The following is a 16,404-nucleotide window of genomic DNA, read 5'->3' on the forward strand; positions in this document are numbered from 1 at the left end:
TCATTTTAAATTGTTTTATGCTCGTGTTTGTCTGAAACCATGTTATTTGTGCTGCTGCCTGTCCTGAAAAAAAGTATTTTATTCTGGTTAAATAAGGTAAATTAAAAATAATTCTTGTTGTTTCCAACACTGATTAGAACAACAAAAAAAAAAAAGAAAGTTGTGTAACAATTAATAAATTGTTCAAATAAAATGCAAATATTAGCTAAAATACAAAAAGCTGCCCTACATTAACTGAGTTTACTTGGAGTTATTTTGAGTCCAGAGATCATTTCTCATCGCTTAATTTCTCAGACCGAAGGGGATATTTACAGTTGTGACCTTCCAGAAACAAATCTGTTTCTCTAACCATTATTGTCACCACCACTGAGTTAAGTCTAAAAGAGGTCAAAAGGTCAAGCTAAAACAAACACACTGGGTGATGGAGAGCTACAAAGGAAGCTTTTAGATTGATGTTTGCAATACCTCAAAATAACAAAAGGCTGTATTGTTGTGGGAATGTGTCTGGATCTGGTCCCAGGAGCTTGAAACCTAACTGAAGGCCGAGAACAAGCCGCTACAAGACCACTATGTCTGAGGGTTGCACAACTCTAGAAATGTGTTTACGGCGTTGTTTTCTTCTTTTTCATCGTGATCTTGACATGAATGTTGAAACGTTTTAACCGTGTGGATCGCTGGTGTGTGTGTCGCATTGAACGTTACGTCGCGGCAGTTGTGTGTGGTGTCGCTATGACGACAAGCTACGTACTATCTCTGGGTACTATCTGCACTGGAAAACGGAGCAGGGCCGAGTAGAGACGAGTCTATCGATTTACGCTATGGTAGCATTTTTCGGCAAGGCAGCATAGATCGTCAGAACACCGTCAACAGTTCAACGTTTAGTCCTGATGGAAAGATGTGGAACAATGATGTTGTGGACTTGTGAGTAACTTATACCATCTGCTAGGTTACGGTCGCAGTCTGAAGCGGCTTTGATTGGATCACACTACCTTGTTTCTTACGACACGCCCTTCTCTGCTTCTGATTGGCTAGTAGTCCTTACCTGGGAACTGCGCATGTGCAACTCCCAACAAAGATTTTGTACAAGTAAGATTCATCACTCTGTAGCTCAAGAGCGGAGCGTACAACACATATGGTGAAAAGAGGAGCTGCAGCAATGTGCAGTATGAGAAAAATATGGTGCTGGTGTCATCTGCCAGTAAGGCTCCAATATCATCTCTTTGTCTTGAAATCACACATTTTTAATTAAGCTATATTTATTTGCAAAGCAGCATGAGGAATCATTTTCTCAGCTTGAGCTGTCCTGCATTACAAAACAAGATCCAGACAACTAAATAATACATTTCTTTAAAAGGGGAACCCCCCTCTGTCGTGACATCTCCTCCTTCCTCTTGCTCACCTGGACTTTCAGGCGTGGGCAGGTTCTGTCTCCATAAAGACCACGTGCGATCACGGGACACGGCCAAAAGGAGTTGTGCATCGGGGGAGAAGGCCATCTGGGTGACGGTGAGGGAATGGCAGGGCAGCGTCTGCAGCTGACGCCATGTGGCTGTACTCCACAGCAGAACTGCTGCATGCTCAGCTTTAGATGCCTGGAAAGACAGTTTAGATTAGTTTATATACAGAGAAAAAAAAATACACAATACAACATCTTTAAAACGCATCTTGAAACCCACTTCTCATTCTTTTTCTTGATTTTACAACTTTTACTTTGTGGGTAATACACTTACTGTATTTCTCCTTGTTTTATACACTGTCTTCCCTGTCTTTCCTTTCTCCCTCCTAGCCATATCTTCTTCCTGCAAATTACTTTGGAACTTTTGTCTTGAATAAATGTTACAGAAAGTTTGCGTTCTTGCTTGCCTCTTAAAAAAAAAAAAAAAAAGATGTAGAGGTGGGTTGTGGGATGAGAACGGCCGTAACAGGGAAGAAAAGAGAACATACTTGTGAGGGGAGAGAGGAATAAAGGAAAGAGGTGCAGAGGAAAGAAAGTAGGACAGCTGGAGGAAACAGGAGATGAAGGGAAGAGAGAAAGGGGAGGAACGCAGGGTGAGAAGGTGGGTGAGGTAGAAAGAAAGAGTCGAACTTAATCAGAGTGACTATATGCCACAGAAAGACAAAATTGTCTACACAATCAAGGTCAGGACAATGTAGGTTCCATCAATATCTGCCTGACAGCAGTGTGTGTGCTGTGGTGTGAATATGTGCAGGCAGAGTAAATATGTCATGATGCTCTCTCCTCTCTGATCTAATGCCCTTTGCTGGGGTAGGGGGTTGGACATGGTCTCTCGCCTTGATCTTATCACACTGACCTTGCATGCAGAGGCTACTACCGTCCTAGCGCTGTCTGCAGCGAGGCAGAACATCTCAAAGCCATGGCCGTACCTGGGGGAGACAGAGAAGGACAATTGTGAAGAGATTACTCATAGACAATGATTCAAGATAACAGCCACACTGAATATGTGGAAGGACCGACCAGCATCTGAGAGACAGACAGGTGAAGGGAGGAGGACAACAACAAAGAGAGGACTCCCCGTCTGGCAGAAAATTAAGTATTCTGTTTTTCCAGAGCGTTGCCCCAACAAGCTCCCAGCTTCGAGCCATCGTCGCGTGCTGACAGGTAAATAAGCGGAGTGTGAAATTAAAATACTGATCTGAGATGACTGGTCCTTCTACCGCTGACAGAGATGAACAATGATGATGCTGCAGCTAATCACTCACAGCCTAATTACTTTTAGCTTGCTGACTATCACCTGGCTGTTTTAAATGTCAACAAGTCAGCAAAGTGAAATCACAGCCTGCAACTCAAAGGAGAGAAATTCCTCCCACGACGACGAAGCTTTCAAACACTGTGGCAATTTGCCCGTGACAGTGAGAGTATTATTTATGCCACAAAAATAATTTGGCCACTTACTCATTTTAATGTTCCTATTATGCACTAAATGAGTGAAGGGGGTGAAGCCAAATGGAGGTAAAAAAAAACAAACGCTTTTCAACACACACAATGTCCATGCTTCGTCATGTTTATGGCCGATTGACAGGTAAATGGATTTAGCATTGGCCACAAATGGAGGCAATATATTTAGCCTGGGGAAGAGGCTCATGGGATGGCAGGACGTTGGATCCTGATTGGCTGATGAATAGAGGGAGACAACCAAGAGTTTTGGAAAGTCTGTCATTTTCTGATCCAATAAACCCTTTTGGGCAAAACATTTCCCTCCGGAAATGTTGCTTCATTAAGACCAATATGGAAACTCGGACTTCTTTTATAAGAAAGGAAGAATATAAAAAGTGGGTTGTATGTTGTCTCAGGACTCTGGATAGTTTGTACAAGCAGGTAACTGTTTTTGGAAACACTGTCAGCAGAGACATATTTGGATACTCACAGTTTCTGTACCTCAGGCCAGAGTGTGTTCTGGAGAAGGTGATCCTCTGGTGGGGGCTCTACACGTGCATACACACAAACACACAGACTTCAAAATCCTTATATAACTGTCATTTGCAGGGCCCTGAAAACTGAGATGTTTTAAAATTCTAATACAACCAGTTTCCAATTTACTAAATGAGGATTATACCAAAGTGGCTATTATAATTTCCCTCTTTTAAATCCCTGTACTATTAACCCAAAGAGCGACAGATTGGATACTGAACGTGTGCATTTGTGTATGTGACAGACAGTACAAGTTTAAAAGGGGGGGGGGCGGGGGCGCAAGCTTCATGGTAGACTGAGAACACAATCGATCGCCCTAAGACAAGGTTCACATTCAGCCTCTTTAAACATTTAGCTTTCATGACATCCTTAGCCCTGCAACTTGCCACCCCCCTACCCAAAAAAAGCTACTGCAGCTTTATCTTTGATTCTTAACAGCTGCTGGCTTTGAGGGGGATCAAATCTTGCTGGGTGCCATACCTCTCCTTCACCCCGCAGGCTCCCCACAAGCCTGTGCTGCCTTTGTATTGCATGTAATTAAAAGCTAGACTCCTTGTGTTTTTCTTATTGGTCATCGGCTTCTCATTTTGCCTAGTTATTAATTTGTCCCCCTGCCTGCAGAAGCCAATCAAACGAGTGAAAATGCGGTCTCTGCACTAGGTTGCTCCCTACGTAGCCCGGGGTCACCGATACTTAAACTTCGCAATCACATAAGCCTGCTTCCTAATTAGCATAGCAGATTAAGGAGTGGCTTCAATCATGCTGATGACAGCCCTCAACACCCTCTAGCCCAGGGGTTTTAAAGCACCATATACGTTCTCTTCATTTGACTCTCATCCATTCCCCATCTGCCCATTTCCTACAATTTCTATTTTGCCTTTGTTTCTTGTACTCTTTTTCCTCTGTGTTTCACTGCCGTCCTCTCCACACATAAACTCAATGCCATTTTTTGATCCCAAACCCATCCATCTCATCTTAGATTTGAGATTTTTCTCTGATTTGCAGTCATTGTGTAACGAGAGCCTGCAATTGTCCTGTCTATTTTTTGCTTCTGCTCACATCACTGCTTCCTGACTGACACCTATTCTCCCTCTTCACCCACTGCCCCTTTCCTCTCATCCCCTCTCCTGCTGTAATATTGTCGGCCTCCAGGAGACCTCTGGCACTGTGGCAGAAGAGCTGTAATAACTAACTGTCCGTCTGGCAGCCGCATATCATTGTCTCTTATAAGAACATCCAGCGACAGGCAGACAGGAACTTTTAAATGTGTACTGAGGCTGCAGAGTGGATTGCAACGAGGAATATGAATCAGGCTATCAGACTGCAGGGGAGACAGGAATGCACTTTGGCTCTAAAATTATTTATCAGGTAAATTAAATCAGAGTTTACTGAGATGACTACTTATTTGTAGAAATGACCATATTATGTTGGGAAAATACTTAAAAATGTTATTTTTGCAGCTTTACAGTACCAGTCATGATAAGCGGGTGGAAGTAAGACTCCCGGTATTGATCAGATAAGCTGTTGAACTGCCCTTCTTCTTCATTGGTTTTTGGGACAAGGTCGCCTGTAAAAAAAAAAATTCTGTAAATATATTTGACTATTTGAATATTACATTATATAAAAAGGAATGGAAATACTAAACAAACCCTCAGTATAAGGCACAGACAGCTGTCTCAAACTACTGTATGGATCATACAGGCTCATGGCTCATGAAAATTGATCAGACAAAACCTGGCCACAACCCTGAGCTCAAAAAAAGAGCAGAGCTGAGCAAGTATTTTACCTTGAAATACAGCCTTGTTGGAGAGACCCAAGGCAGGTGTGCTGGCTCCTTCTGGAAGGCTGGCACAGTCCTGGCAATGTGCAGATAAATTAACAAACAGAGACACACACATCAATAACTATGCAGGAATTTTAAGGAGAGTGGGAAGTCCACTCAGCACATTTTACAGTTGGAAAACAAAGTGAAAGAGACTCTACAAAGAAAGTGAGATCTGGCCTTTGGACAGAGGGCAAACATGTAGCTCTCTACAGGTCATGGATTTGATCACTTAACTATTTTGACAAATGGGATAAAAATAACTTGAAAATAATAATCATAGATAGACATTTCATTGGCACTCACACTAGATGTCAACAGCTTTTCTCTGGAGCTCCCAGAGATATTAGCAAAGTTCTCCACAAAATTCCGCGGCGCTTGAAACACTCGCAGGACCTTCTCGTCAGCTCCAGACACAAACTGAAACCTTCCAACCATGGCAAGACACTGCATGTCGTATCCATGGATCTGCGGCCGTGAGATCTCATGCCAGGTTTCCTGCAGGGTGAAAAAGACAGAAAAAGATATTATGAGTGACCAGAACAGGCTGCATGTGGTTGTCGGAGCCAGCATTTCACAATCTCTCTGATGTGGTGGAGTTTTGTTTCGTTTGTAACCAAGCCAAAACCCTGAACACTGAATCTGAATCTCCAGTTCAAATAAAACATTTCCAGCTTGAGATGCAAAGTGTTCTCACCAGAGAAGATGGAAGGAATGGCTCCACTAAAATGACCGGATTTCCTTTGGTATCGGCATGAGGTGGCAATATTCCAAACAGGCATCTTGAATAATGTGATAAAGACTGGAACCTTGATTATGCTTCTGCCCAAACTGAATGCTAAACTGGGATGTTTTACCTCGCTTCTAACAATTTAATCTCGATAAACCTGAGGTGAAGAAGTGGGCGAAGACATTTCTGCAGTACAGCTGGGGCTCATCAATCAACACCTGCAACTCAAGTCTTGATTCCTTCCCTCAAAAATATATAATCACTTCTCAGAAAGTATTTATTATTAAGTCACAGCCTGCTGAAATTCAATCAGACACAGAGCCTAAACATATTTTAGTAAACCACTGCAAGTAGAGAATCTATTAGGTACACACTATATACACTATATCCCACAAAGGTTAATACAATTGGCACATGTTAAAAGGACAGCAGCATTACAGGAGACTGTTTGCAATGTAGGACTGCTTTATGGCAATATTAGATTTATAAATAATTGCATTAATGTGATGTATTACCTTGATTTTTCCAGGTATTATTCATCAGATTAGCTAACAACAGTTTTCCATCAGGTAATAATATATAATTCCAAACTATGCATATAAAACATAAAAATAACTGTCACTAATTTTGAGCTACAATCAGCTTTGCAATTTCTCTTCTACTTCAACATGTTACAGGTGATTCTTTTCCTATTTTACCTGTTTGGCATCTTGTTTCCTCCATGGAGTGAAGAGTCTGGTGGTCTGATCTGAGCCCACACTGAGGATGAACTCACCCTCGGGATCCCAGCTCAGGTCCTGGACTGCATTAAAGTGACCCGATATCACAACCCCAGGCCTCCATTCTCCCTAGTCAGGCAGCATTGCAATAGTCAGTTCACAACTTTCAACTGATTTCTTGTCTAAATTTCATACACACCAGTGCCACATGACGGAAACCTCCAGAACGTATATGATTGGCACCTACAAATGGGCGAGTGATTATAATTTAGGTATTGCGGTCTGAGAAGACAATCTCCTTTGAAACATCTGAATTACCGGTAGTTATCAACACCTTCAGGTTTGTGCTGAACTTTAAATTCACTATCCAAGCTGGCGTAATTGAAATGCAGTTATCTCTGAACATGCGTTGTGACTTCAGACCCCGACTCTTTCTCAGGGACAGCCAACAAAGACACATGCGAAGCCAGTCAAATTGAGTGGCAGAGAGGAGACCTGGTGTGACTAATTACACAGTGTGGCTGTGTAGCAATGTGCTAACACGGAATCTCATTTCAAACACACTTACTGTTCCAGCGCTTCAAGGAAGAGTTTTACATTTCTTGTGTGAATGAAAGAAACGATATGTATTGTAACTGAACAAACTACAAAAACTACTGGCAGTATATTGATTTAGAAAGTTTACGCGTGACTGAGGCCATGACTCTCACCTCTTTCTCTTGGTGTTTGCACCAGAGATGTAGCGCTCCATGAAAAGCGTGAGCCACAATCATGGAGCCATCCGGACTCATCTGGCAGCCATAGAAACCCAGAGTGTTGCCTCCAACCTCCCCTACACGCACCTGGTGTGGAAGAAAAAAATAATAATAATAAATAAACACCTTGTGTGGATGATGATTACTAATCCGAAGAGTAAACTCACTGGCTTTTGAACACACTCGTATTGGATATCAGGTGGACAAAAGAACATTTGGTTTCTGGATCAGAGTCACTGACTTGTTGTGGGCAAAGATGAAAGTAACATGTAAAAACAGGAATGTGCATCAACTGCCACATATGGAGAAAAAAGCAACAAAGTCGGTTAATTTAAAGAAAATGTGATATTTCTGAGAGTTAAATTAGCACATCCTTTCATCCTATGCAACATTCAGACATGCAGCAGATAGTTCGGTTGTTGTGGCAAACACCTGTGTTTTGTGTAAACCTGCAGGCTACAGGCTCAGATTTATAGAAAAGAAGAGGACTGAGGGAAAGCAAATCTGTTCTCGGTCTCCCTTCAAGACTTATTAACTAACAGCTCCCACAATGGTGGACAGAAGCAGAAACCCCCCCCCCAGCAAATTAAGCTGACAAGTCAGATGAGAAATTATGCAAAATGGGACTCATTATAACTGAATAAACTGTGTTGTCTAATACAAAATGAAAGCAATTGCAGCGCAGCATATCACACTAAACAGATAATCAAGAAAAATGGCAAAGCTTGAGAAAACAGAGGGATTTACATAAAATTGGATTCGGGTGAGAGCCTGTGACCCCTGCCTCATGTTCATAGAGCAGATCATGTAGACAATGAAGGGTCCATGGGGCCTGAGCCTCCACTGCAAATAACTATCCAATTTAAAAATGCCCAAAATGATGAGTCTCTCAGTTCAGAAAAAAAATGGTAGAAAATAGAAATTGCTCCTTTAGGATTCTGACCATCTTGCTTTTGTGTGTCAAGACAATTCTGTATTGAATTTTGTGGATTCAAATCACTTTCTGGAGCAGAAAGCCCACTTTGATTTAAGTGCAGTTACCAATTACACTGACAAATGAAAATGTACTTGTTTAAACTCTTTCTGAGGTCATTCTGACTCACATTTAAGTTTCTTTGAAGTTTTTCTTTGCAAATCAGACACCAAACATAAAAAGAAGAACAGAAATAAACAAGTGCATTCAAAGCCAACATAAGTGTAGGAGGCAAAACAGAGGATTGCGACCAAAAATGAACAATAGTCAGCCATAATGCAAAGTAAATAGCTTCTATTTATTTCTAAAAATGTGTAAAAAACTTAATTACAATCTGTATTTGTTCATTCTTTCATTAATATCCATAAAAAAAACACAAATTACATATTAAAATAGAGAAAAAACAGATAACATTAATATCTCATCCTGTTGCTTGCATAACCAGTAGGATTCAATGCAGGATTATGGCACTAGACAGAAATAACGAAACAATGTGGAAATTAATTGAAACATTTAAAATCTGAATAGAACAGGAATTCTTGTGTAAGCAACAGAGAGCTTTTCAATCCATGCATGAGCTGTCCATATTTTCACCTGCAGCTGGCTGGTACAAGGAGACATACACTTTGAATCATCTTTGAAATATAATGGACAGGGCAAGAGAGCAAGTCTATACTCCTGCATAAAGAGACATACATATTCACAGACATCAGTAAAAGTCAGAAATCTTCATTATTATCATCAACTCACTCTTGACAACGATACTTCAATACCTAACCAAACAAAGAGAAACTATTTGCTTATAACTAAACTAAAATACTCAAGGACTTTAAGGGGGATTCTAAAGAGCAGGCCAACTTCTCACTGCCATGAGGAATTTAAACAATTAAAAGCTTTATCAGGCCCTGAGGCCTTGGAGGTAAACTAGGCCCAGAGGGCAGACCTATTCAAATCGATTGCAGCAGAACCCACCCTAGAGAGCGCTACACTGCTCCCTAAGCAGCACTGTGGTCTGTATCCTGATACGGCTAGGTAATATCTCCGGCCATCTTTAATTAGCTTGTGCTTTAAATGATATGGACATTGGCTGTGAGGAAATATGAGAAGTGCTAAATTCACACTGGAATGATTAAAATCTGGAATGATGTACAGCTTAGCCTGTTATCTTTTCTTAAAGTAGGTAAGTAGAGTGAGAGCATGTTGAGCTGCAGCAGAGAACTGAGGCAGACCGCAGGAGAAACACACAAGAATGTGCGTGCATCAATTAATAATAATAATAATAATAATAATAATAATAACAATAACTTAACTACTTATTTAGAAAGCAAATAAGATCCAGAAGTTAAGATTTAAATATTTAACTTAAATAATTACTACAACAAAAATCAGTTATGTGTAACAAACACCTTGAAAGACTACACACCAATACACCAGCAGAGACACACACACATATTTTCGCAATGTCTGTCTGCTATATGTGGAAGTAAAGTGGTGTTCTCAATCATCCGGCCCTCTTAGGGAGCTTGAGTTGGTCATCAATGACCTTCAAAATAATACCTGTCTGCAGGCTGAAACACAGCAGAACTAATGACAGCAATAAAAGGCATGCCTTCACTTTGAATGGCACGATCCTCCAGCCATCCAGGGAGAGAGACAGACAGGTACAAACATAGATGGTGAGATTGAGAGAGAATGAGATGCAACATTAAGCAGATTGATTCTAAAATTCTGCACACAAGAGTCCACCATAAATCATGCAAAAACTCACAGAGGCAAAAAGCCATCATCTGTCTTGTTTACGAGAGAGGGAACAATATGGATGCACGGCATGCCTTATCGCTGGCCAGCGGGGGTACGGGGGAGGAATAGAACAAGGGCAGCAAAGAAGGGAAGGCATATATCATTCTAGGAAGGAGAGAAAGAGGGTGATGAGTGCTCAGTGAGCTTAGCCAAGCCAGGAAAACCCAAACAATGTGGAGCACATGTTTTAAAATCCTCAACCTTTCAGGTTGAAATGCTGGCCGACACCCGAAGGGTCTTCTTCCCTTCAATTTCTCATGATGTTCAACATATTTTCAATATTTACAAAATAAAGTAAGGACGAAGGATTATTTTTTATTATTTATTGATCTGTTGATTTGTCTCAACCAATCAACAACGGTTCTAACTGTAAAATTTGTATTCAAATAATAACCTTAAAAAGCTTATATGGCAAACACGTTACCTTACCTATTTTTTAAACCAGTAGACAGTGCGCAACATTAAAATTAATTTTATGTCGTGTTTTTGGCCACCTGGCAAATGTAAGTTGAATATTCACTCTGTTGTGGTCTCCACCAACTCCTCTTTAGCTGCGAAATGCTCCATTACGCTCACCACCTACCTACTAACTTTATTTTTCTGCCATTGGGTGCTGTAGCATACACTGGCTTTGTTCCTTTTCACTGAAAACAGAACATGTTACTGAAAACAGCTGCCTGAAACAGGTGGAAATGAGAGCAGTGAGTGTGAACCAAAAGACCAAAACAATGAGCTAAAAGAGGCTAAAAAGCTCCATAGAGCCATGGGGTACTGCACATTCAGCTGAATATTATCTGTTTTTTCAGTAAGACGGACTCATTTCACATTAAAATTTAATTAATTTATGGATTGTTAAGCTTTAAGCAAATAATGAGCATGAAATCTACTCTTACCTGGCATTCTTCCCAAAGGGATAAAGTTAAAGAGTAACTTAACACTCCCTGAAAATCTATCTTGAGGCAGTCTTGGTCTAAAGTCAATAGCACAGTATTTTAAGTATTTAGTATTTTGTTATTTTAGCATTTTGTTATTTTGTGCATTACTCTGATAGTAAGATGCGTCCGCATTTACGCACGAGGCACAGCAGCGTAACTTCACAGATTATTAAAATCTCCCGACATGCCGTCAGGAACGGTCAGGATCTAATGTTATTTCATGTTCTGGGTTCTACACATCCAAAAGGTCTCACACACAGTCCAGGTTCATACTGTGAAACAGTTTGGAGTAAAGCAGCTGTCCTCCTGAAAATCCTGAGCTCCATCAGGGCATCTAAATTATTTCAGAAGCTAAAAGTTGAATTATGTTTCCTCTCGAGAGTTTCCTCTGTTCTGTCATGTCAAGTTTATAACTACAGCTTTTGCTGCTTAAATGCTCCACGACATTTGCCGTGACTTTACTGCGCACATGGAAACATTTAAAATGACTGACAGCAGCCTCTCTAATCATCAAAGTAAATTGTAAAAAACAAACACTCATACATTAATATAACACACAATAAAGAAACCAGTGTAGGGGAGAGATGTGATCCACGACCGGTTCATCATAGTTTATAATAACGCAGCGCAGTGAGGGTCCAAACGTTTCATAGAGGAGACAGCGTCTGTGAGTCTGTTAACAGACTCCAGTCTGCAGTGTAGTTCAGACACTTCACAGATAAACCAAAGAGCTGCAAAGTAAGTAAGAATTTAGCTTCACAATCAGATACAGTTTTTCTCACGTCCACACCTCGATCCATATCCACCCCTCTGCTGTGAGTCTGCAATTCAATCAATCAATTGATGGTTTTTATAATGCGCCATTCATCTGTTATTATAATTGCAATGCTCCAAGGTATAAGCGCACCTGGCTTTTAAAGGGAATGGGAGATGACACTCCTATTTGTTTATTGCATGTCATGCCCATAACACTGTTTCACAGACAAAAGTACAACCCTTTGGAACCATGCGCCTGGTGCACTGACCATTGTTTCCACCATTAAACTAGCAAAATTGGAGTTGGACAGGCTCCAAACGCAACCACACCATACGCTTCACACCATGCTCTTAGATCGTTAAAATAGGGCCCTTGCTGTTGTGAAGAGTAGGAGGACTCCAGGGCTGAGTGACATCACTTTTGGGTGTGGTTACAGGTTCAACAGAGCACATATCTGACCACACCCAACCACACCCATCGATGACACTGCAGCGGTCAGAGGTGAAACAGTCTTGAAACTTTCAGCCAGAGAGGACAGCAAAACACTGCTTGTCAGCCTGGCGTTAAGTTACTCTTTAACAGAAAGTGTTAAGTACACATTATTCAAAAATATGAACTCATTTTGGTTTTAGTGATTTTCTCGATCTGCCATATGGTCAAGTGTAACTTGAGGAGAGTACACAAGCCGGGGTCTGAAAATAGGTTCTCTCTCAAACACACAAACTGACAATCCCTCCAGGCATTGTAGTGGCCCGCTGTGGTCAGTCTGAGATGTTAATTACCAGTGTGTCTCGTTAGTAAGATGTGCTTTACGCAGCGGTGGGCCCAGGCCACCCCACTGTTAACCCCGCTCTCCATTAAATCTCACCAATTACTCTAATCAGCGTGAAGAAACGGAGCACTTCTTTGTAAAAATCGGCTAATTAAGACACACATGGCTGGTCATTTAGCACCGCAGAATCTGCTCTGCCAAAAACTTCAACGTCCCGTAGGAAAGCCTTTGTGAGGCCTATTCAGATCACAGAAAACACTCAAAAAGGACCCAAAGGCCATTAATTCTCTCTAACGTGTAAAGATAGGAACAAAATATAAATACAGTTTAATTCACTTCATTGTTGCACATGTGCATCTCTGTGTGTGTGTGAGACAGAGCTTCAAAGGTTAAGCTTCCTTTATAGGCAGGGAATCTGTCAGTTCAAAAGGGTTTGGCTCTCTCGTTTGAATAAAAAAACAAGTAAGAAGGAAGAGAAATAGAGGAGAGAAATGGAGAGCAGACACATAGTATGCACTTTTACATTCACCAAAAAAGGTTATTTCAGGAAGGGGGTATATTTATTTCTTTTTTTTTTTTTTTACATCAAGAGGAAAAACCTGAGCTGTGGAGGGAGACTGACCACACCAGACTTTATTTCGAACGCCCACTCCTGCTTTTCTTTTCCACTACCCACCTTTGTCTGATAATACAGAGAAAAATATGTGAGATCTGCACTGGCTTCAGGCCCTAATCATAGTCCCCTTGTCAGAGAGGAGAATAGGGACTTTCACGGCCGCTCCTTTCTGTGCTTTCTGTTGCTCGTCACTTTCGATGTGAATGATCAGATCAAAGGCGCAAAAAATGTAACTGATCAAGTGTGGGATCTTTCTCATCACATCAGAGTGCAATCACACACAAGGTGACTGCCATAGCGAGGTAAGCCGTGTCTGTGCAATGACAATTGTGTGTGTGTGTATTTGTGAGCTGGCGTGCAAACATTGTGAAATAGATTCTGCGTACGTCTATGACAGTAGTTTGTGCAACTGTGCCTATGAGTACGTGTTTTTCTGTATCAGCCAGGTACACGGAAAGGTAATCTGAGGTGCTTCTGAACCACCTGAGAATTTGACAGTCCTATTTATAAAAATAAAAAAGGAGGCAGATGGGCAGAGAAATGCTTTTTTCCTCGCCATTCACACTTGTGTTAAATTTAGCCCCATTCTGGCACAACAACAGCTGTTGGGAGCTAAGAGAGAAGAGGTGGGGGGGAGCAAAGAGAAAGGAAAAGAGTGATAAAGTGAGAGAGGGAAGACGTGACGGGAGAAGAGAAAAGGAGGCAAGTTGTGGAGAAAAAGAGGAGGTGGTGGACAGAAAATGACAGAAGGCGGGAGAGAAAAGGGAAAGACAGATCATGTAGGGAAAAAAATAATAAGGGGAAAGGCGGTGCAGGCAAAGGCTCTGGCATGTCTTCCACCAAGCCTCTCCATCCCTTGTCGGATATGTTGAGGAATGGGCCATAAAAGAGGGGGTTCAGTATGAGTGAGTGATAGATAGGGAAGATGGGGGAGGACATCCTCAGCTTGTCTAAACTCACAGTGGTGCGCCAGGCTCGGTGCCTCTTCATCACTGTCTGTCACTGTTATCACTTCTATTCCTGACACCTCAATGTCAGTGAGAGTGGAAAACCGTCACAGGGGCATTGACAGCAGGAGAGAAAATACTAAGGGAGGGCTCTGGCTTCGGATCATGTCAAGAGCTACTGAAAGGGAAGCTAGCCGAAATAGAGTGAAAAATTGATGTGTGGGTCTGCATGGTTGTGTGTTCCCCTCAGAGAGTGACTGATATACTGACATACATCCTCCTGGTATTCAAGTCAACACTCACCTGCTCCACCCAGACTCCAGATCCCTCTTCAGGAGCCCAGAGGATCATGGTTTTGTCCATGGAGGCAGAGAGCAGACTGAGAGGCTGTTTCAGCTCACCACCTTCAGGGGGAGACAAAGGGACACTGGAGAACACATGCAGGAGCAGCACACACAGTCAATCATGGTCAACTGACAACAGTCAATTGTTTGATTAGTGGCTTCAACTTCTTTGGCTTCCACTAATGCGATGTCTACTCACATTACCTGTCTAAAGTTCCACATGTCTTCAAGTTATGAGTAGTTGTCATGCTCCTTTTTCAGGTTATTTCATTTGAATACTGTGAGGACTAAAGCAGTAAAACTAATCAATATTGAACAAATAAAAAGCAAAGATAAGGGAATATTCAGAAAAAAATTCTCGAAATATGTTTTTTTCCATAACCTATTTTGTCAATCATCTCACTCAACACTCAGATTTACCTGTAGAACCACTGTATTAGGCCTTACATGGTTTATTTTTCAGGCTGCATTGTATCATGCTTTTGTCTCTACAAATTGATCAGTTGGTAGCGTACGTTACTGACATTTTGTATTTAGGATGGCTGCTCTGTTGTATCAAATCAAAGGCTTCCTGCATGTGTTTACAGGTAAAAAAAAGACTGACCAATTACAGGCAAGGCCGGGTGGGTTAATTGGTCTTCCCAAACACAGGCCATTTTTTCTACAAAGACTAACTACAAGGAGACTGCAACTGCATTTTATAAAAGGATTTCTAAAGAGATTAATTTGTGTTAGAATGTATGGTATCATGTCATATTATTATAATCTATGCTTAATGATAACACAAATGTTACAAATGTTTGTAAAGATGCAAAAATAAACGACCAAAAAAAAGTTAATAATTGCTGCATAATTGTGCAGCTTTACATGCTTAGAGTATCATGTGTGATGTACACAAAAGCTTGGATGGGTGCAAAGTGATACTGATGTAACAAGCTTTTAAGACAACCAGAGTTTAAAGAGAAGATTTAGCACATCCGGCATCCTTTCCCTTGAGAATTAAGCCAATAAGTTTTCACACCTTTTTTTCTTATTCTTTTTTCTCTAACACCTTCTCTTGCTGGCTTTTGTAAGCAATGACATCTTAAGACAAAGGGAGAGAAACAGTGTCTCTCAACTTAGCCTGGAAGCCAACCCATTTAGTTCCGCAGGCTGTAGAAACGGAATATGTGGTTGAAATGTTTAGTGGGAGCTACGTCTGATTCTGAAAGAAAAAGTTTGATTCCTGTTTGAGAAAAACTACTAAGACACTTTAGCAAGGACCCGTTGCCAATTATCTAACATTGTTGTGAATAATGATCAATCACTTCCCTGCTTTTTAATCAAGGTACCTTTGTAGAGAGGTGGCTGCCAGTGGACTCCATAGACCCAGTTCTCATGGCCTGCAAGGACCGTCTCCAGAGATACAGCAAACACTGCGCAAGAGAAAGGCAGATGATTAACTGAGTAGGTGAAAAAAATAATCTCATTTCTTTTTGTGGCCAAGTACATGTAATTCTAAATGTTCCATTAAAAATCAATTAATTATGTGTCACACTGATAAAGGTAAACACGCTTGGATCTTTATGGAGGTCGGTAACCACCATGAGCCATTAAACCATCAAAAAAGCATGTCTCTTCATTTGGTTAATTAGCGCCCTTTTTATAATCAAGCCTGTGCGGCCCGCTCACCTCTCTCCTTCACTTCAAAAAACGTCCTCTTTCATTTTGATGATGGTGTGATCGTCCTCTGTGCGGGCGTCTGTCCCAGACTTGGCACACAGCCTCCACACTCTAATGAGACAGTCCTGTGAACAGCTGGCTA

The 16,404-nt window shown here is 41.2% G+C and overlaps 1 protein-coding gene across 1 annotated transcript; it reads right to left on the reverse strand.

Moving 5' to 3' along the window:
* Positions 1-1,265: 1,265 nt before the first annotated feature.
* Positions 1,266-16,398, reverse strand: LOC119901569 (elongator complex protein 2-like). The gene is made up of 11 exons (XM_038717145.1): positions 16,272-16,398; positions 15,932-16,015; positions 14,560-14,660; positions 7,412-7,543; positions 6,681-6,830; positions 5,559-5,750; positions 5,217-5,286; positions 4,902-4,997; positions 3,387-3,444; positions 2,313-2,385; positions 1,266-1,592 (listed from the first exon to the last, which is right to left on the reverse strand). Exons 3-11 carry the CDS (start codon positions 14,617-14,619, stop codon positions 1,281-1,283), a joined length of 1,143 nt encoding a protein of 380 aa, XP_038573073.1. The 5' UTR covers positions 14,620-14,660; positions 15,932-16,015; positions 16,272-16,398; the 3' UTR covers positions 1,266-1,280.
* Positions 16,399-16,404: the final 6 nt, after the last annotated feature.

This window comes from Micropterus salmoides, unplaced genomic scaffold (genome assembly GCF_014851395.1).
Source record: "Micropterus salmoides isolate LMB-PRFRI ecotype aquatic unplaced genomic scaffold, ASM1485139v1 Ms_hic_scaffold_1382, whole genome shotgun sequence".
Lineage (NCBI taxonomy): Eukaryota > Metazoa > Chordata > Actinopteri > Centrarchiformes > Centrarchidae > Micropterus > Micropterus salmoides.